Below are 21,064 nucleotides of genomic sequence, written 5' to 3'. Positions count from 1 at the left end.
ACGTAAGCTCATGAATGCAGGGGCAAAAATGATGCAGCGACATATTTTGCAAACCATTTGGAAACAATCTGCATGATTATCACCATTTCATGTCTGTGTGCAGGCCTCCTTCCTGTCTGATCAACCAGAACCCTACCTGCCCTTCCTGTCACGTTTCCTGGAGACCCAGATGTTTGCCTCTTTCATCGATAGTAAGATTCTTTGTCACGACGATGAGGAGAAGGAACACACACTAAGGGTGTTTGATGCCCGTGTGGATAAGATCCGGATGCTGAACGTCCGTACGCCTACGCTGCGGACCTCCATGTACCAAAAATGCACCAACATCGAAGAAGCGGGTAAGAAGAGACAAGTCAGTTATCAGTATAAAATGAGTAATCCGTGTACACGGTATTTCTCGCCTTTTTCCAGTGTAAGATTTCATGAATATAATTATGTAAATTGTAAAACTAATTTCATATGAAGTCAACATTTCCAACCATCACAGATATTTGTTGTCATTCGCTGTGTTGTTTGCAGATGGGCTGATTAAGAAGCGCTTTGAAAAAACAGATTTTGTCGCTGCTGGACCACAAATCATTGGGCTGGAGAAAAACGAGACCAACCATCGTAATATTATGTTTTTGTCTGAAACATCCGTGGGTGGCAGGCGGCTCTTTAACTGTGTATTCAATTCATTCCATCTGTAAACTCAGAGGACGGGTCGGGCTCCTTTCTGATGCTGGGGGAAAAAAAAAAGAACTTCTGTAATGTCTTTGTTTTAACATATTAATATTATAGGTGTCTGATCCTGAAGAGATGTTTGAATGTTAGAATCATTTCTCCTTATTGGGGTTACCGGATTACTTCTAACATGTAACGAGTGATGAAGTGCTTTTTATTTTTGGGAACTTAACCTGTTTGCAGCCTCACCCTCTTTACATTTCACTGATTTCAGGCTGTGTTCCTACACATTTTTATCTCACCCTTTTCTGCTACAAGTCCTTTTCACTGACTGACTGAGATATTCTTATTGACAGCGTGGGCGTGCTGTTGATCAGGCATCTGAAATCACTGTCGAAAGCAGCATTCATTTTACTTCCTTTGAGAGTAATGTCGATGCTCAGCTTTTGTTCTGATGCCGCTTCTGGTTCTGTGGGTGTTGGGAGGAATTCTTTTTTTGGTTTCTTTTTTATTTTTTAAATAAGATTTTCTTTGTTGAGATGCCAACTTGTTGTTTTTCCATTTTCAGACTTCTTTTAACATACAAGAACACAAATAAAATCAAATAGTCGTAGACAGATGAATTGTGAGGAGAACAAAAGCAAAGAGAATTGCAGTCACAGTGAGACATTTAAAGTCAGGATAACCATATTTAATGTCTTTTGAATCTTTGCTTGAATAATAGAAACAGTTAAAGTTTGTGTACTAAATTGATTCAGTGCATGAATAGTAATGCATTTCAAGTATTTTTGTGATTTGTGACTTACAGAATGTTAAAAATCCAACATTATGAATTTCATAAGATTACAATATTGTACAAGACGGCATATAAAGAAAAAGTTTATCAGATGCCTACATGTACAGAACATGGACATACTTTTCAGTGAGCCAACTTTTCCGTAATAAAAATTATTTATTTTTTTTTTTAGTTTAAGCCGAAACATTTCAAAGATAGCATTTTTGTGGAATAGTTATAAAAGTTCTACCTTTTCAACTAATTGAACTGACGATACTTGCTGACCTCCACCTGCAAAATTGTATCAATACATAGACTGAACAATCTATAAAGTAAACTGCAGGATTTTAATTAGAAATATGCGACATAAACAAATCCTTATTCCTAAACCAATCTAACCGACCAATCACAAATCCATGTTTTATTCATATCTGCAGAGAAAGCTATTGAGATGAGGGTGGCAAAGATCGACCACACCGCGCTGCACCCCCACCTGCTCGACATGAAGATCGGCCAGGGCCGTTACGAGCAGGGCTTCTTCCCCCGGCTGCAGTCGGACGTGCTCTCCACGGGGCCCACCAGCAACAAGTGAGCATGCCTGAGCCGTTCTGCTCCTTTTGAACTGACCTCTTATGTCCGGTTGCCGCTAAAACGCTGATCAAAGCGCTTTGTGCCGCAGATGGGCTAAGAGAAGCGCTCCGGCTCAGTGGAGGAGGAGGGACCGGCAGAAGCAACACGCCGAGCACCTTTATCTGGACAATGACCAGAGAGAGGTACGAGGTCGTCAAATGGGTTTCATAACTGGGTTTGTTCAGTCTGTCTGCCTGAGCTTCGGTAAACCTGCTCCTTATGCCTGACTTCTTAATCTGCTTTATTTTTCACTTTTCTCCTGCCATCCTGTCTGCACTCCCACCTCCTCTCGCATATCTGCGTTTTTTTTTTTGTTGGGTTTTTTTTTCATTTTATAAATGTTTTCATTTATTTATTTGTTTATTTTTTGTCTCTGTCTTTCTGCATTTCTTGCCCTCGCGATCTCACACACTCTCAGCATGTAGAGTGTTTGTTTCCGGAGCCGCAGCTCCTGCTGTTTCTTGACTACTACTGGCTCTCGCAGTCCTTCAGGCCCTGTCTGAAGTCGGTGTCTGTGGACCTGGTATGTGATGGTAGACCACAGACCAGATGTGGAAGTCCACTCATGTGGTCTTTAGCAACATCTGCTTCTCTAACTTTCAGCAGCTGAGCTTTATCTGAACTTTTTCATCATTTTAGTTCTGATTGATGTCTCTCCTTTTCGTTTTGCTTCTTAAGCTTGTTTTTAAGACTTGTTGGTATTAAGTTTGACAGCCATAGATGCTATTAACATAAGTACAGTAGCTATTGCACATTTCATTTAAGATGAATACCAATACAACACCAGTAATGTTTAAAGTGTAAGAGCTGGTTTTGAACTGATGCTGGTAAGTGTAGTTGATTATTTATTTCTAACATTTACTTACTGAATTCTCTTGTCAGAAATACATCCAAGAAGCTCGAAACTTGGGCACCACCATCAGACAGCCTAAACTGTCCAACCTGTCGCCCTCCGTCATCGCTCAGACCAACTGGAAGTTTGTTGAAGGATTATTGAAAGAGTGCAGGAACAAGGTTTGCAATTTCCCACTTCTTCCACATATTTACCACTTCAGTTATCAATTGTCAGTTATTTTTATTCAAAGTTATTAAATAAAACCCTAACGTATAAATAAAATGATTTGATTATTACTTATTTAGCTCATATTGTAGGTTTTGTAAGTCCTAGTAAGCAGAGATTTATTCCTTTTGAAACTGTAAACCTTTAAAATGTTAATTCGGCTTTGTTTTTGCTGGGATCTTTTTTGTTTTGTTTTGAGTATATTCTTTGAATTTTCTGCTGCGCTTAAATGGGTGTTGGGTTGAGGTTTAACAACAAACTCCTCAATTATTAGTTTGAGTTCTCGGTATTGACATGAGTTCATTCTTTTTTTGTTGTTGTTGTTGTTTTGGCTGTAGACAAAACGAATGCTGGTAGAGAAGATGGGTCGAGAGGCCGTGGAGTTGGGTCACGGTGAGGTTAGCATCACAGGTGTGGAGGAGAACACCTTGATTGCGAGCCTCTGTGACCTCCTGGAGAGGATCTGGAGTCACGGGCTGCAGGTTAAACAGGTCTGGAAAACATCACCACCGTCACGATGATCCAATCACGAGAGATGACTAATTTTAAACAGGAAATAGATTTAATTGCGACTTTCTTCTTCTTCTTCCAGGGGAAATCTGCCTTATGGTCCCACCTCCTGCATTACCAGGACAGCAAAGAGAAGAATGCCACTCCAGGCGGGTTGGGGCCTCCAGGTAAACGCTCTTGTCATTTCTCTTTAGGGGTCCAACCAGCTCAGAGAACGGTGACGTTCTCACAGGTGCGCTTACTTTCCTCTCAGGGTTCATTCATGACACGGAGCGGAGGAAATCTGATGGCGGTGGATCAGCCATGCCTCCGCTCAGGATCTCCCTGATCCAGGACATGAGGTGAGGAACATCCTGACGAGCGATTAATGCAATCCTCTATTCAGGCACTTGTTGACCCAACTACTGATCACGTTGGTCAGATGTACAGTTTGGTAGAAGAATGCTGCCCCCTTGTGGTAGATGTTGAACTGGACCACAAAAGACAGCACCATGTTTTCTGTTTTCGGCTAAATGGATGCTTAAGGAACAGTTTAAATGAGCAAATCTCAATTTCCAACAAAATATTAGAAATATCTGTGTGGAAAAATGTCAACCGTTTTCATTTTCAGCAAATGAAGAGTTAAACCTAAATTATTATAAATATATAGACTGCAGCAAAGTATAAGTTCTGATCTTTATAACTTTACAGTCGATGAACTATATCAGATATTTTAATTTACAAAATCAGTCCTGTGAGTCACACATGAAGTATATTTTCAGAAAAATACACTTTTTTTTTAAGTTTTAAATGTGAATTCAAAAATTATTCTGCACATGCTTCATGTTGCAGCAACTTCTTAAAAACTTCCTTTTTTTAAACTCGTGTCATAACGGAGGCAGAATTGACTTTGCTGCAATGAAACCTGTTTTAAATATTGTTGATGGATCTGGCTAAAATTGGAAAACATCAAATCAATACATTTGTGTAAAAGAAATAAATAAATAAGGTTTAATAAAATACATTAACAGTGAGGGAAATCGTATAAAAGGACTTGTATAAATAAATACATAAATATAATTATGAAAATATTCATAATAGAAAAGTTTTTATTGTAAAGTTTTACTACTAAAGTTAGCTTTTTCATAAGAGCTTGAAATGTAAGCATGTGGCAAAATGTGCAAACTTAGGGCAAAGATAAAGAGGATGGCATGTTTCTAATCTCCCAGATGACTTATTTTTTCTGTCCAACTAAAAATGTTTATCAAGGATGTTTAAATGTGCAGAGAAGTCGCCTTTTCAAAGATGCTCTTGTCTCCTTCAACACATTTCCGTGCTTTTAACACCTTTGTAAAGGTGTGTGACTGCGGACCTCGCTGCCATCTACCAAAAGGATTCGGTGTTATGCGTTCTGGGCTTACATGAAGAAGACACAGAGTGAGTCTGCGTGGAACAGCGAGTTACTTCCAGCCTAATTATCACACCTCCCACCAGTCTCACTGAGACGAAAAGAAAGGAGGAGGGGGAAGGGGATCATCTCGGGACACGGCCACGCAGCTCTACTTTATGTTGCGAATACATCCTGCTCCATGTTGTTGTAAATGTCTGACACCATTAGCAGAAGCACAGTCCTCTAAATGAATGCATTATTTAATAGCAGCTACCGTGTTGCTGTTATCATTTTCACCATTTTAAAGCTTCCGATCAAAAGCTTAGGCCTTTGTTTACTCTGTGGATTCTGACATGACCAGCTCACAAATGTTTCCTTCTGGAGCAGAGAAATCTAGGTTAGTAGGTTTGAACGTGGGTGGAGACAGCAGAGTGGGTGTGGAAGGTGGAGGAGGCGTAGATGTGGCGCGCCTACGGCACAGGTGGAGTGGAAGGGAATCTGTCTGGACATCAGCGACATGATGGTGGCTGGAAGCCATCTCAGAGGGACCGGCTTTCACATTAAGGGAATGTGCCGTGGTTGAAATGCCGCTCGGAGAAACAACTTTCCCAGCCTGCTGTTGTGACGGGAATATGATGTTCAAATCATAGCGATAAATTTTAAAAAGTACACGCTTTTTTTTTTCTTTCTTTTTTTTCCTTCAAATTATGTCTTTGGTTTTCATATAGAACAAAGCTCATTTGAATTAAGAAGTTATTAAATGGCAAACTGAAACTTTATGTGCAAGTTTTCACTGGTGTGGCACATTTTATACACATGCATAAAGAAATTTATCCATTCAAGATGGTTCCATGTGTAGTATGGCATCAGCCTCTTGTATCTCCCCTGTAATGATACTCCTTCAGCTTATTTACCCTTTTGTGTGTTGCCTTTGAGTTTGTCTTCCTTTCCTGACACCTGAACCCATCATTTCACCTGCAGACACATCCAGAACATCGGGGAGATCAAGACCGACGTGGGCAAGGCCAGAGCCTGGGTCCGCCTCTCCATGGAGAAGAAGCTGCTTTCCAGACACTTGAAGCAGCTGCTGTCAGATCACGAACTAACAAAGTGAGCTGAACTACCACTCTGCATTGGCGGCAATTATTTCATTGTATTTAGAGCTGCAGCAGTAACATTTTAAAGTATATCTTTCTGCCCTTGATTTGTTTTGCACGTGCAGGAATGTCCGTTTTGAAAGGCAGACCGTGTGTGATTAAGCCATTTATAATGCATTTCTTCTGGAATTGCAAAGCATCATATTGTAGTCCAGACTGCATGAATAATTCAGACTTCTTCATAATTGATATCTGGGGGACAAACTGGGTTTGGGGGAAGTTCTGTCTGCCTTTCAGACCGTAGAGTCGCTTTTCTCCGAAAACCTGAACCACAAAAACTGTTCAGTTTTCCCAATTTTATTTGCCTGCCATCTTTATCAGATCAGAATAATTACCAAATGTCAGAAAATCCTGTGATTTGGTCAGTGTCATGTGTCTTTTAATACCCTTTGTCAATTGTCTTCTGCTTTTTAGAAAGCTGTACAAGCGTTACGCCTTCCTGCGCTGTGACGACGAGAAGGAGCAGTTCCTTTACCACCTGCTGTCCTTCAATGCCGTCGACTACTTTTGTTTCACTAACGTCTTCACAACCATCAGTGAGTGTCGCCTAAAAATGCACCCTGTTTGTATTTTATTGATTTGAGCTGCCAGAACGACGTTTCCCTTCTCTCCGGCTGCCAGTGATCCCTTACCACGTGGTGATCGTGCCGAGCAAGAAGCTTGGCGGCTCCATGTTCACAGCCAACCCCTGGGTGTGTGTTTCCGGGGAGCTGTCGGAGACCGGAGTCCTGCAGGTCCCCAGAAACACCTTGGAGATCACTTTTGAGGTTTGTGTCCTGACTGCTAAAACATTGATCTTTTTTTTTTTTTTCTTTTTTTTGTTAATAAAATCAGATCTGCTAGAAGTGCAATAACATGCCAACAATGAAGGCTCGCACGTTGTTTTTAAAAGGCGGTGCTCTTTTTATTTACGTTAAACTGTTTAGACTTCTAAGGGGATGATTGTACATGTTCAAATCTTCTCCACCACGTGTTTGTTGTGATGCAAGATGTTTTAACTGCATTAGTTTAGCAATCTGAGTGTAGTTTGTGTTTACTCTTCTTAAGTCTAAAGGTTTTAGTGAACTCCCTGAAACAAGAAAAAGCAGCTGCCCACTGTTGCTGTCTGGTAAAAGTACTCATTATGTGTCTATCTTCCTAGTATAGTGTTTTGTTTGACAGCTTTCCAGTCTGTGATTGAGGTGTCTGATTTTTTTTATTTATTTTATATTTTTTTTTTGCACTCTGTATAAACACTAAGCATTGTATTCTCCTTTCTCACATTACAACTGTTAGATTACCTAATCAAGCCATTCGAAATCTTTCTTTGAGATTTTTGTAACATCATGGGTTTATTTGCATGTCGAACCTGATGACTCGGGTCGGATACTCACGCCAGGTGTGACCAGCCACCCTCACAGTTGTCCGTTTGCATCTGAAGAAAATAGGACGCATCTTAAAGCCAGAACAGAGCCTGACTTCAATCTGCTTTTAAGGTCTTATTCACAGAACAGTTCTGCAATATGGCTGTAAAAGGGAGCTCCTCTTTTAAACCACTTGAGTTGTTCACTCATGATCTCCTGTGAGGATAAAGCGGTGACCCCTCCCCCCACTTCACACTTCCTTGCCAACTCTGCTCAGCAAGGACCTCCTTTACCATGTTAACAGCTGCTCATTGACTAAAGCAACTGGTGCCATTTTACAATCGCACTGCGGTGGTTAAAAAAAGCTTCTGAAGCCTAGCCTGAAAGTGTTTATCCTTAACGCTTTAATATGGGCCAGGAACTCCTCAAACACACAGCAGTAGAGAGGATCACGTCAAGACTGGAACCAGTCTTGGAGATGGCTTCACAGACGCTCGTTGTTCTCTGGACAGTAACAATAATAAAAAAACATAAACATTAAATGTAATATAAATTAACAACGCTATTTAAGACATCAACAGAATGCGAGAAGGTACCAAGTTTGTTTTCTGAAAGTTGATGACGACCGTGTTTGACTTTACGTTTTTGCTCTCTTCCAAAGAGAGTGAATGCATAAATTTGCTCTTTCTTTTTTTAATTTCTACGTTTTAACATTGTTGTTGTTCTCTGTGTTTTAGTGTCAGAACCTGGGAAAGCTTACGACGGTGCAAATGGGTCACGACAACTCAGGACTGTACGCCAAGTGGCTTGTGGAGTGCGTCGTGGTCCGGAACGAGATCACAGGGCACACTTACAAGTAAGTTAGCCTCAAAGGGAAAAAAAAAAATTAGTATCATTAAAAAAAAAAAAAAAAAAAAGGTTTTTTCTTTTAACCAGCTCTCTGTGATTGGTGTTAGGTTTCCATGCGGTCGCTGGTTGGGGAAAGGCGTGGATGATGGTAGTCTGGAGAGGATACTGGTGGGAGAACTGATGACCCCCACTACTGAAAACGATGAGAGGATGTGCCGCACGCCACCCATGCAGCAGTCTCCAGGGATGATGAGGAGATTTGTTACCATCTCACCAAACAGCAAACCCAGTCAGTCAATCATCCTCATTGCTCATATCTTAACCATTTTATTAAAATTATTTTTTCCCCCCCACCCTCTGTGTTTAATTAAGCTGCTCCTTTAAGGATTATGTTGATCACCGTGTGATGTCCAGCCATCACAGAAATGAATGCATGAATGACAAAACAAAATGATCGAGAGATAAAACCCGGTTGGGGATTTGCCTGCCTGATCGTGCTTCCGTCTTTGTTTTTAGAGCATCATTGTTTACTCTTCCCCTCCCCTTTCAGAGTTGAACACAGGCCAGATCCAGGAGGGAGTGGGAGAGGCCATCAATGGGATCGTGAAACACTTCCACAAGCCGGAGAAGGAGGTGAGAGATGAGCAGCCTAGACAGGCCCGAACACGTAGTTCTATTATTCATCACGAATGTAGAAAAACACACCCGGGTACTCCCTTCGACCCCTCTAAACCTTCAGTTACTACAGTGGGAAATTCAAATAATAATACTGCTGTTTTGTTTTGCTCTAAATTTTATGTCTTGTTTTCTTTTTTTTCTTTTTTTTGCACCCTCAGTGAATCTGTACAAAAACAAAAAAAACCACTAATTATTGTGTAGTGAATTCAAGTTCAGTTGACGTTTTCAATTAAAAGGAAGATGCTCAGTGAGGATTATTTAGGAGCATTAAAATCTAACACTTGATTGTAGGGTTGATCACCAACTCACTGTTAGGAAAGAACAAAGGGCCTTTATGGGGAAATCCCCTTAACTCTCACTCCACCTTTTTAAGAGACCAAAGGAACAAAGGAGCCTGACGAGAACTAAAAGTTATTTCTCAAATTAGTCAAATTTTCATTTGGTTGTTTCACCAAGTCTGTTACCACATCCAGATTGCTGATACAGTCATCCATAGTATTTATGTAAAAAAATAAAATAAATCAAACTAAGAAAATTGAGTCACCATAAATCGAATAGTTTAAATATTGGTGTGAGGTGCAAACACCCGCAGTCCTATTTTTGTGAAATATTTTGCGAAGGACTTCATATTTTTAGTAGGTTGGTCTCGTGGTGTTTTAATCAAAGAGCTGTGTTTTGTTCTCTGAATCCTTTCCAACTCCATGCATTTGTTCCCTCCACAGAGAGGCAGTCTGACGCTGCTGCTGTGTGGGGAGTACGGTCTTGTCTGGGCTCTGGAGCAAGTTTTCCAGCACGGTTTTAAATCACCTCGACTCTTTAAGAACGTCTTCATCTGGGACTTTTTGGGTAGGAACTTGAGCTTTCTAAGACTAGTAGACTGGAGGTTTAATTTTCTTTCCCCCCTAGCATTTGAGAATAAAGCAAGTATTAAACTTGTATATTTCGAAAGTAGCAACACTAAGGAATTTGAAATTGACAGAACATGAAGGTAGCTGCAGAAAATGCATTAAATTTAATAAGGGGATAACGGATAAAGCAGAGATGCATATCATGATAATAGATGCAAACTTTAGAAATACCATGATATGGTTCTGAATATTTCTCAATAAATATAGCAAATTTTCTAACACAAAACACTCTGACAAAACCCACAACAAAAAGATGAATGTTTTCCAATTTGACTTGTGAATTAAGCATTTTTTGTTTCCCTGGTCTTTTGTTGCATTTTCTGTTTTGGTCTTTTGTAAAATGCTGCGGTTGATGTTGAAAACGTTACGAGTAATGGCACATGAGGCCAGCTTAAACAATATGCTGTTTTTATATCTAGATCAAAACATGTTTTTATGGTTTCAATGAGAGCGTAAAGGCCTTCCATGGCTGCATGGACTGGTTCAGCATAACAATAAGCTCTCCTGTGTCTTAAGTGTTTTGAAATTTATTATTTATTGTGTTTTTGCCTTGAAATGAAATGCTCTGTTGCAAGCAATGTAAGGTTGATAGTTCAGCCAGTCCCACTGCAGCTAATTAATTGCTTGAATTAGTTGAATCAAAAACAACAATTTGGTTAAGAGTTGTGTAAAAATGACTCTCTGAAACACTGCAATCATAAAACAAATCACTTCTGTTTTAACTTGAGTGATTGCTTTAAATGGGTTACTTATTCATGCATATGACTGTGCAGTGAGTAATAATGTCTTTGGATGATTTTAACCGTTCAACAGAGAAGGCACAAGTGTACTTTGAAAGTGCTGAGCAACGGGAGGCGACTCCAGATGAAAACTGGCAAACCAGAGTGCGCCACTTCTGCCGCTTCATGCGAGCCATCAACAGCACGTCGAGAAACATTGGCAAGGATGGGAAGTTTCAGATGCTTGTCTGTCTGGGAGCAAGGTGAGTAAAAGGGAGCGAGAAACGTACACCGTTAAAACTCGTGATAATTTTGCTGGATGTTTGTAATGAGGATTTTTGCCCATTTTAATGTTTTCTGGATTCCCTAAAGGCTGCTCCGTTGATTTTGCGTGTTTGTCTCTTCCTCTCACAGGGACCATTTGCTGCATCACTGGATCGCTCTGCTGGCAGATTGTCCAATCACCTCCCAGATGTACGAGGAAAGTGCACTCATTAAGGACCGCTCACTGGTAAACTCTCTGATCCGAGTGCTACAGACTCTGCAGGAGTTCAACATCACCCTGGAGGCTTCGTTAGTCAAAGGAGTTGGCATCTGAAACCAAACCACGCTCTCCACCAGTCGTACCCAACAGGAATATCGCAGAGGACCACTAAGAGAAAAGAATAACTGAACTCTTTTTTAATGCAGGAACAGACTTGAACAAAGAACACTTTCTGGCTTACTGAAGCTACTGTCACATTTGCCATATGTTAAGTGCAATGAGCCTTTCAAGATTTATTTTTATCCTCGATGATGATGATGCCATTAGATGTTAAAGAATTATGTTTTCTATTATGGATCATGGTTTTCACAACATTGAGGATGACCTTGTGCTATAATGTTTTACTGAAAGCTCAATATTTTCATTGTTGCCGTGACTTGATGACAGAGGTTCTATTTAAGGGAAAGCGATGATTAAAACTGCTAATATATTTTCAGATAAAAACAGTATTATTTTGTTAAATCGGTGCAGTTGCTTGCTCTGTTGTCAAATCTGATTTTTAAATGTCATAACGCAGAGTTTAAAGCAAATGATGTAGAAGTATGCTTTATAAGTATGCGTATGACAGGCTGGCTCATAGAGTGGTAGGCGATTTTCTTTTGTTTTCTTTTTTTTTTTTTTTTTTTTTTTTTGTTTGACTCTTTCCCGAGCAAACATACATGTATGTATGCAAATATTTTATTTGGAATACCTTCAGTCGAAGAAAAGGTCCTCCTATCACGATGAGACTGTGTGGCTCGAGCCTTCTCCTAGTGACGAATGGTATGTTCAGTTGGTTTCAGGAAAAAAAAACCAAGTCTTGTGTTCCAGAGCGCACCAAGAGATGCTTGACCCTGTTACTTTTGCAAAGTTAACAACTTCAACCTTCAGTGTAAATACCTCCCTGCAGCCATTTCCTTCTACCATCATTGCAGCCCTTACACTACATGTACTCTGTTCTTTGAATTACAACGTGATGACCTGAGTAGTTCCTGTGCTGACTTCTGACCTCCTGATAAGTATGTGAGGAGCTCAAAGGACTGTTTTATTTCCCCACACTTGTTCCTGGTTTTTGTCATCATGGTTTCTTGCTATGCAATAACTACAAGAGAAAACTGAGATATTACCGGGCTCTCTCCATTTACATAGGATTGGACTTTATCTTGCGGAATAAGGGATTTGATATGTGACTGACTTTTTTTTTTTGTGTGTGTGCCAACGGCGTCTGGAATGACTGTGTTGTACTCATCTGTGTATGACCCACAAAAGCATCTTGGGAGATATATATTTTTCTTTTCCAGTACAGTTGTACATTTATCGACATACTTGTGTAATGTAGTGTTTACTAAGTGAGCAACCGTGTACAGTGTAAAAATATTAAGAATAAAGCATCTGTAAAGCATTACTCTGGGCCTCATTTATTTCAAAAGGGTATGTTATTATCGGCAAGTCGGAAGATGGTAACACTTAATTGAGACCAATTAAGTGCTCCAATCACTTAATTGATCTCAGAAACAGCTTTTTATTTTCCTTTAGAGATTGAAGGTTTTTTTAAGTTACTAATGATAAATAAATCTTAAGTATCATTTTGATTTTCTTTTTTCTGTGACTAATACAACCAGTGCTTGTTCTTTAAGTTTTGGTCTAAAAGAATGTCAAATAACTAGATTTTTGTTTTTGAGTATGTGTCAGAAATTTATTTAGGAGGCAAGCACATGCCTAATTTGTCCTCAAACTCTAGATTACATGAACATTTATTTCTAATTTAAGGATTCAAGTATATTGTCTTGTGGAAAAGGAATGAAAGCTGAATGTTTCAAAGGAGAATATATATTTGTGACATTTTATCAAGGGGAACTGACATAAAGGCAGAATATTATTTACAGTCCATTTGTTCTCCTGGTTTGTGGCAGTATCTCTGAACAGATTTCAGAGTAAATTGAGGGACCAAAGGCTTTTAAAAAGGTTTGCCTTAATTTGTAAATCTACATTTATAATTGTATCATCTAAAAGTTATTTAGGTGACACTAAGGACTGTTAGTTCTTCTAAATTGTTTTTGATTTATTTTTTAAAAAACTGTCAACATATGACTACTTTAACAGTTTACTTTTTTGCAATAGGGAACATAGTCTGTGTTATATAAAAAATGACTTGTTTAAACTTCCTAAGCAGTGTTATGTATGGTTATGGGTTTGTTACCCTTCAGTAATATATAATCGTTATTTGCTTAGGTGCTTGTTCTGTTTAAAATTGTACATTTGCCCAATCTCTGGCTGTTTTGAATTCCCTTATTTGTTTGAAATAGCTTACACGTGCCCAAAATACTGCTAAATCGGTGTTTTACAATAGTTAACCAGTACTTGTATCTTTAAAGGTATAATATTATGGTTTCATATCTCATGCCAAGGCGTTAATGATCAGTTATATTCTCTATTGAATGCGCTTTCTCAGCTGTGAAAACGTAAACAAAGTCGTTCGCGCCATGTCAGGGAGCTGTTTTTCTTTGAAGCCTCGGGTCAGGTGGCTTATGGGACTATGAGTTCAAAAAGAGGCCCTTCATCACTGACGTAGCCGTGTTTTCCCCCGTCATTCACTACGCCTCCCATCATTCATGTTGTCTGAAGAGCACGAGAAGACGGTGGCGATTGGTCGAGCCCAGGTTCAAACCCAACGGCTGCACTCCTTATATGGTCATTGTCCGCTCGCCCTTTCATTCCAGCTTTTTATGTAAAACACATTCTAATGACCAGCTGTATGCAGCAGTAGTAAGAGCATGCGCAGTACGTGAAAAGAGGACGGCGAAGATTCAAAGTTTTTGTTCAGTAAGTACACTGTTATTTTCTTTGTACAAGGTTTATATTATTTTGACTTTTACACACTTGTTATATGTGGAACTTGCGGCCATATTGTAAGGTTCTGGTGTCCTGACGTGTGCGTTCGTTGTCGTTTTGGGTTAAACGTGTAAAGACTTACCATGTCGACAATGGGATAACGTGGAAGTGAACGAGAGCGTGGCCTCGTCGGCTAGCACTCATGCTAACGGCTAACAACAATGAGCCATATTTGGCGCACTCGCAGACGAAAAGTTTTAATCTGAAGGGGAAGACGGTGTCTGCCTTAACTTTGTGTTTCTAGCTATCGAGTTAAACCCTTGCATTAAGTGTGTCCAAATGTCGTTGTTTAAGTTGTTTAAATATTGCGGTAGCTTTTTGTCTTTGGTTTCAGAAAGTGCAGCTGCCCGCTTTTTGTTTGGGGCACCCACTTCAGACAGATCCGCCGCTTAACAAAGTCCCGTAGTAGATACATGCATTGAAGTTACATATAAAGACTAGCTTCTTCTCTTTTGTCGACCACATTTGTGTTCAACATTACCGCTCATTTTGCGGATAAAGCGGTACTCGTGTGATTGTGGGTGTAACGTCCTAGACAGTTGTGTTTGTTTAGGATAAAATTTCAAACAAATCGGTTCACTTAACTCGACCTAAAGTTTAGTTTTTATGCCGTAAAATCCCTTCATAACATTAGATTCATGTTACTGATGTTTGCCTTGTGCTAGTTTGGTGTTGTTTGGCTTTAAGCTCCGTAAGATCATGAAACAAAGTGTTTTTATTTTTTCAAATATTGTTATGCTGCTTTTAGTGTTTTTGAGACTTTAATTTTACAACCTGACACTTTAAATCTGTGTGTTCGCAAGATTTGCTATTAAAGGTTTAAAAGGGTTTCAATATTTCTGTGTATGTGTGTGCGTGTACGGACCGCCCCCTTTTAATAGCAGAAAGCACAACTGTGTGCAGACATCTATGCTGATCAGAAACCAGCAAGCACCGAGACCATTACGGATCGTGTTTTCTTACATTTCCAGGAGTTTTCTTTCCTTGACTTACACCGACCAGCAAATTCAGGATGTTTGGATTTCACAAGTCAAAAATCTACCGGAGTAATGACGGCTGTTGCATCTGTAAGACCAAGTCCTCTAGTTCACGCTTTACGGACAGCAGCAGATATGAAGAGACCTTCAGGATGTGCTTTGGGTACAACCTCTTATTCCATCATATCATACATTTACACGCCAGTAATAGTTGCTTGCCTAGACCTAATTACCCTTTTCGTGTTGCATTAATTTTAGACTCTCAGAAGATCGTGTTGGAGACATTTGTAATGCGTGTGTTCTGCTGGTGAAGAGATGGAAGAAGCTGCCTCATGGCTCCAAGAAGAACTGGAATCATGTAAGTAATGCCTCCAGTTTAGCACACAGGTATACTGTGCCATGTTTTCAAGTACAAGTTAACTTTGTTGTGTGTTTTTAATTGCTTTTCCTCAGGTGGTTGATGCTAGAGCTGGCCCAGGTTTTAAGGTGACAAAACCCAAGAAGATCAAGAACAGTGATGGGAAAAAGAAGAGCAAACTAAAGAAGCTTCACAAGTTTAAGAGGCAAAGTAAGTAGTTCAATATTAAGAAACATGTTGTCTTCCATTTTTAAAAGTTATAAGTAATTTAGCAAAAATAAGATATTTGAAATCCATGCATATCTTTGTTTTTTAATTCACACTGATGCTCTTTTGACACTTGTGTATTGTCTTTTTTGTTTTGTAGTTTAGTCTACTTGCTTAAAACATTTTGTATTCCTAGTAAAATAATCAATAGTTGTGATTTAATGTCCAATACAACTATATTGTAAAAAATAACATTTCCTAAAATCTCAGTTTTCCAAATCAGTGCATTTTCATTCCACATTAGATTTTTTTTTTTAGTTTTCATCTCCATATAAACTAAATGCCTTTGTTTAATAATCTCTAGCAGCACCTAGTGGCTAATTTAAATAAAGCATGCAATGTGTCTTGTTTTCTATTTTCTAGTTCACACTTCATAAACAAGTGACATCTGGCTTGTTTTGTGTGTTGGCTTCACTTTTATATAGGATTCAAAATTCAGTTTTGGTAATGCACACATTTGGTATTTGAACTCTTTTTGCAGAATAAATCATCTGCAATCTTTCTTTCAATATAATGAATAAAATGGTGACAAGGCAAGTAAATACTGCCACAAGTCCTGATTATTCCAGTGGTTCTGAAGGTAAATGTAAATTTCTTTCAAGTTTATTTCTGTTTAATTTTTTTTAAGCAGACTCAGATGCTCACAGCACGACGTCCAGCATGTCTCCTGCCCAGTCTCCCAGTTACAGCAACCAGTCGGATGACGGTTCCGACATCGAGTCCAAACAAAGACGCTCATCTCCTTCAATCTTCTCCTTCCTGGATCGTTCTTACTGGAAGAGGTAAGATATGTTCATGGCTCCATCACAAAACAAAAAGATCACATTTTTATTACGTTTTCTTTATTTTACTCTGATTAGTCTCTTACCATATATTTATTTATTTATTTTCTTTTTCTTTTCTTTTTTTTCTTTTAGGCAAAAGGTGTGCTGTGGAATCATCTACAAAGGTCGGTTTGGAGAAGTGATCATCGATCCCCGACTTTTCAAGCCCTGCTGTAGCTCAAAAAAACAGAAGACACTGACGCCCACGCAGGTGCCCACACTCCAACCCCAACTCCCAGAAGATTTGAAAGAAACCTGGTGAATGGTTTTTGTCAATCTCCCTTTTTCCTTTATGGGGCTATCCATGGCATCCACCTGGATTTGTCTCCAGTGGCAGACCTCATTTTCATTCCCCGTTAGATCAGTTAATGTTCGTCCTCGTAATAATCATTTTTATATGGGTATTTTTTTATCTTTTGTATAGAGTTGAGCTCTTTGTCTTAAAATAAAAAATAAAAATAAAAAAAACTTTTGGCATTAGTGTTATTTATAGGATAAGGATTAAATTTGGTTGACTTAAATTTTTGGTCCTAGATTGCGTTTGGTTATTTTTGTACTGAATGATCAATTTTTGTAAATAATTTCTGTTTTTATTTCATATCAGGACTGCTTTATTTTTTATAACTTGTAATACTGTAATTGTGTGTATGAAAGACACCAGCTATTTCCAATACCAGCGTCGTGTGTTGAAGGAAACCTTCAACATTTTTGCTGCAATGTTTTGTCATCTTTTAGCTTTATTCGTTTCTTCTAGTGCACAACTTGCTTTTGATAACACACAAGGATAATTAGCAAATCTGTTCTGTAAAAAATGCAATTTCTTTAAATGTGTACAGATTAGACACGTTGGACATAAACAGCTTTAGCCACCAGTTTGAAACACTCAGTTTTAATTTGCTCAGCAGTTTGTGCACATTAGACCATGCTTGCAGTATGTCCCTCTGCTTGTTGGATTGACAGTTTTTATTTATTTGTTTTGTACAGCCTCCAATGAAATTACATTGCATGTTGTAAAGCAAATTGTTTTTTTTGTTTTTTTCAATGAATTTTGTAAATACAGCATTTTTGGCTCTTGAGTTTTCAAAAAAAAAAAAAAATTACATGAAACAGCAAACCACTACATCTGAAAGGTGCTGAAGGCATGTATTTCTTATTTTTTTTGTTAGTTTTTTTTTTCTTTCTTTTCTTCTCTTCACGTTAAAAGACAGCTTGATAACTCATTATTTCCTCAGGTATGTTTCTCAAAAGGCTTGCGTTGTATTGACTTGTGCTATGTGCAGAAGTAGGTGTAAACTGCAGGAATCAGAGAAACTCACCTGCAGAATCAGTGAGCTGTGAACATCTGTTTTCTGCTGTCAAACTGAACATGCTGGAGACCAGTACTTACTCTACATCTTTGCGCTTAGAGAAACATGTTCATCAAAAGAAGCAATTGTCTAAAGTTCAAACTATGCAGACATTTTGAATGTGAGAATTGCTCTGGGGCTTTTAGTCACTTTTAGAGGGTGATTGGCCCCTTTTTTTTCTTTTTTTCTTTTTTTTTTAAACCAAATTGGCTCTATTGTTTCAGCAATAATGTCATCATCGTCACCAGTCAATGTCTCAAAATGTATGTATGCCATGTTAAAAATATTGCTTATATTGCACAGTTATTGCCATGGTGTATACTGTCTCAGTACTACAGTGACAACGGTTGCTGTTTTCTTTTTCTTTTTCCTTTTTTTTTTTTTTTACATTTTTGTAACCAAACTCGACTTAAAGTAATTGACAGGCACTGCTCTGTAAAGTTGCTTAATATATATAAACTGTATTCTGCGGCAGGGTAGTGAAATGCTGAAAAATTATGATTCTTATTGAAAAGAGGTAAGCTGCTTCCTTTGTAAGCTGGAAAATAAGCTGTTTTTTATCTTTAGGAAGTTGCCATGTTTTTGCAAGGTACATTTTGGGATGTAAGATGTGCCTTTAACGAATGACCTGACCTTTTTCTCTATGATTCGTATGTAATTTATATTTATTTATTACACAACCTTTTTTTTTTTAACTAAAATTTTGAGCTAACTGGTGTTGAGCCTTTCAGAAAAAAAAAGTCTGTTTCTAATTTTGTGCACTTCCTTTGAACATGCAATGTATGTTTTTTTATTATTTTTTTTAATGCTTTTTGTATACTGTACCACAAAGTAGATCTGTATAATAAAAATTAAAACAAAACTGTTCTCCTGTGGTATTTTCTTGTACAACTAGGTGGTGGGCAAAAGCCGTACATGGTCGATATGTTATGCCGACAAGACAAAGAGTGTTAGACATTTGTTATAGTACAGTTCAAGTCTGTGAATTAATGTACCTCCCATCTGCAGCCAAATCCAATGAAAAAACTTTGAATGTTCATCAGGAATTATGAAGCACTATTATTCAAGTGTACTTTATTAGGTTACAATTTTTTTGAAAGTAAAATTCTTTGAAACTTCAAGTCTCTAAAAACAAAAAAAAGTACATGGCCTGATTCGATTAAAAAAACCATAAAAATCCGCCTGGATGCAGATAGAGGGCGCACTTTGTTTACTAATAGCTGGATTCATCAAGAACAGAGTGGAGAAGTGTTAATTTACAGCAATGTTATAAAGAATTACATATCGTCATAAAGTCAATATTTCCAATATTTTATTGAAATAAACTTTTAACAACCTTCTTTTATGTAAACTGGCTGTGATTTGTAAATTAAAAAGACAACACTCCATATGTTTTCCATCTGTTCAAGGAATCTACCCTACATAGTTTTTAATTTAAGCACTGGATATATTTTCACTTTAAAGTTTTAAATGTATCAAGGAATTTTTAGACAAACATCTGTATTTACCACGTAATCCCATGTCTGTAAACATCAGAGTAAAAAACATTGATATTGGATTCTTTTGGTAGAATTGTCAATAGGAAATTGAAGCTATTGGCAATAATTTCTATATCTCCTACAGAACTCAATACTAAAACCCGATATATATTTCACAATATATCTGTACGTCACTCTTGGAGTACTGAAGCACTCCAACCTTGTTATCTATTGTTTTGTGCAACTCCCTGTACTTTTTTCACAATTCTCTAAAGGTTTTTTTTTTGTTTGTTTTTTTTGGCTAATTTAAAATGTTTGTTTAAATGAACAAACATTTTTGCTTGTTTCCTTATCCACTTCTCTGTGGATTCTGTGATAATGAGGAGACAAGGTCCCGTTGCAGCAAACAATCCCAAATTGTGGCACTTCTGCTTCCATATTTTGTGGTTGGTCTTCTCCTGAAATGCTTTACATACTTTCCTCTGTTCTGGTGCCCAAATGATTTGGTTTCAGACAAAGATCATTAGTCCTGAAATCCTGGTCTGTGTTTATTTTCTTATGAAACTTTAGTCTGATCTTCATGTTTTGTTTAGAGAACAAAGATTTTCTCCTCTTGCACCTCAAATGAAAGTTAACTCGAGCAGTCTGTTTCAGATTGCACAGGCATGCACTTTCATTTCAATAGTCAGAAGAACCTGCTGTAGGTCCTGTGATGTTGTTTTAGGGTTTTTGGAGACTTCTTTTAATATCTTGTGGTCTGCTTTCAGGGAAAACTTTCTTGGATAGCAAGATCTGAGCATGTTGGTGGTTGTTTTAAATGCCCTCTACTTATAGACTATTTCCCGTAGGCTTACAGGGAAACGACTGATCTCACTTTCTTTTGAGACCTCTTTAAGTGCCTGACGAGACTCAAAAGCTGCTGCAGTCTTCACCCACATCCATGACGTCAACATGTGGGTGTGTGTGTGTGTGTGTATTTTATAAAAATGAAATTGTTATAACATTTTATAAAAAGTTTAAAAAGTACTTTTCTTCTACTTTGTTTTGTTTGTTATATGATCTGGCTGTTTTTAAAAATATATATTTTATATATATGGGTAACAAAACCTATTTGTGCAAATATGTTTAAAAAAACCCTCAAAGGTCCTTATTTTAAGTCAATGTTAGTCATTGCTCTGTGGCTATTAAAATAAGTAATTCAAACTTTAGTCTCAGAATTTTGACTTTAATTGGCATATTAAGAAAATACTTAACTCTGACATGTTCCTCCAAAAAGTTATTTTGTTCTCCTTGTGCTTAATTCACATCTCTGTCACTGAAACTGGTTGCTCCCAGGTGCCCATCTACATTAAAATCAGATTTTTTATTTATTTATTAATTTTTTTTTTACCAGTGGCCCTTCCATACTGCCCATGGACGGTTCTAGAAGAGGCTAATAGGGGCCAACATCTCTGTAGTACTGATCTCTATTATGGCCCATTGTACTGAAGAGATTGTATTAAGTCAACTTTTTATGATGATATGCTCTGGAGACTAACTGGTGCCCAAGGACCAATTAAATTTTTACCTTCACAATTTTGCTTAAACAATTAATTAAAATGTTACATGTTGCACTTTTAGCTTAAATTGTACTAAGATGAAATCACAGTTTTCGTCTGCTGGATCAGGGGTCTGCAACTTCCAGCTCTGGAGCTGCAAGTGACTCTTTGGCTCTGTGGCTCACTTAATTCATTAAACC

General features: G+C 38.1%; 3 protein-coding genes across 9 annotated transcripts in view; all 3 read left to right on the top strand.

Annotated features, from left to right (window-relative positions):
• The window catches only part of dennd5a (DENN/MADD domain containing 5A), a 32,365-nt gene extending 19,776 nt beyond the window's left edge, over positions 1-12,589 (top strand). For 2 of the 6 annotated variants that reach the window (XM_016672460.1, XM_016672458.1), the window contains 17 exons: positions 104-338; positions 1,876-2,026; positions 2,115-2,211; positions 2,487-2,591; positions 2,951-3,082; positions 3,467-3,619; positions 3,721-3,805; positions 3,892-3,979; positions 5,989-6,117; positions 6,579-6,700; positions 6,786-6,931; positions 8,245-8,363; positions 8,464-8,645; positions 8,907-8,989; positions 9,757-9,880; positions 10,756-10,924; positions 11,076-12,589. In XM_016672460.1, the coding sequence (XP_016527946.1) occupies positions 104-338; positions 1,876-2,026; positions 2,115-2,211; positions 2,487-2,591; positions 2,951-3,082; positions 3,467-3,619; positions 3,721-3,805; positions 3,892-3,979; positions 5,989-6,117; positions 6,579-6,700; positions 6,786-6,931; positions 8,245-8,363; positions 8,464-8,645; positions 8,907-8,989; positions 9,757-9,880; positions 10,756-10,924; positions 11,076-11,259 (2,304 nt within the window). In that variant the 3' untranslated portion in view covers positions 11,260-12,589. The remainder of the gene's footprint in view (positions 1-103; positions 339-1,875; positions 2,027-2,114; positions 2,212-2,486; positions 2,592-2,950; positions 3,083-3,466; positions 3,620-3,720; positions 3,806-3,891; positions 3,980-5,988; positions 6,118-6,578; positions 6,701-6,785; positions 6,932-8,244; positions 8,364-8,463; positions 8,646-8,906; positions 8,990-9,756; positions 9,881-10,755; positions 10,925-11,075) is intronic. The other 4 variants (XM_016672462.1, XM_016672461.1, XM_016672459.1 and 1 more) reach the window with 3 other exon arrangements.
• Positions 12,590-13,875: 1,286 nt separating this feature from the next.
• On the top strand, positions 13,876-18,710 carry sinhcafl (SIN3-HDAC complex associated factor, like). 2 transcript variants are annotated; one of them, XM_007554089.2, is made up of 6 exons: positions 13,876-14,007; positions 15,048-15,216; positions 15,312-15,411; positions 15,507-15,621; positions 16,307-16,460; positions 16,596-18,710. In XM_007554089.2, exons 2-6 carry the CDS (start codon positions 15,089-15,091, stop codon positions 16,762-16,764), a joined length of 666 nt encoding a protein of 221 aa, XP_007554151.1. In that variant the 5' UTR covers positions 13,876-14,007; positions 15,048-15,088; the 3' UTR covers positions 16,765-18,710. The 2 variants fall into 2 exon arrangements, with proteins under 2 accessions (XP_007554151.1, XP_007554152.1); XM_007554090.2 differs by having other exon boundaries at positions 13,877-14,007; positions 16,310-16,460.
• A 2,087-nt stretch (positions 18,711-20,797) lies between these two features.
• Positions 20,798-21,064, top strand: part of scube2 (signal peptide, CUB domain, EGF-like 2) — a 21,276-nt gene continuing 21,009 nt past the window's right edge. The window contains exon 1 of the mRNA XM_016672442.1: positions 20,798-20,807. Coding sequence (XP_016527928.1) covers positions 20,798-20,807 — 10 coding nt within the window. The remainder of the gene's footprint in view (positions 20,808-21,064) is intronic.

The sequence above is a fragment of the Poecilia formosa genome, unplaced genomic scaffold, assembly GCF_000485575.1.
Source record: "Poecilia formosa unplaced genomic scaffold, Poecilia_formosa-5.1.2 Scaffold61, whole genome shotgun sequence".
Lineage (NCBI taxonomy): Eukaryota > Metazoa > Chordata > Actinopteri > Cyprinodontiformes > Poeciliidae > Poecilia > Poecilia formosa.
The sequence above is the reverse complement of the archived record's forward strand: the minus strand, read 5'-3'. Positions and strand labels throughout refer to the sequence as shown.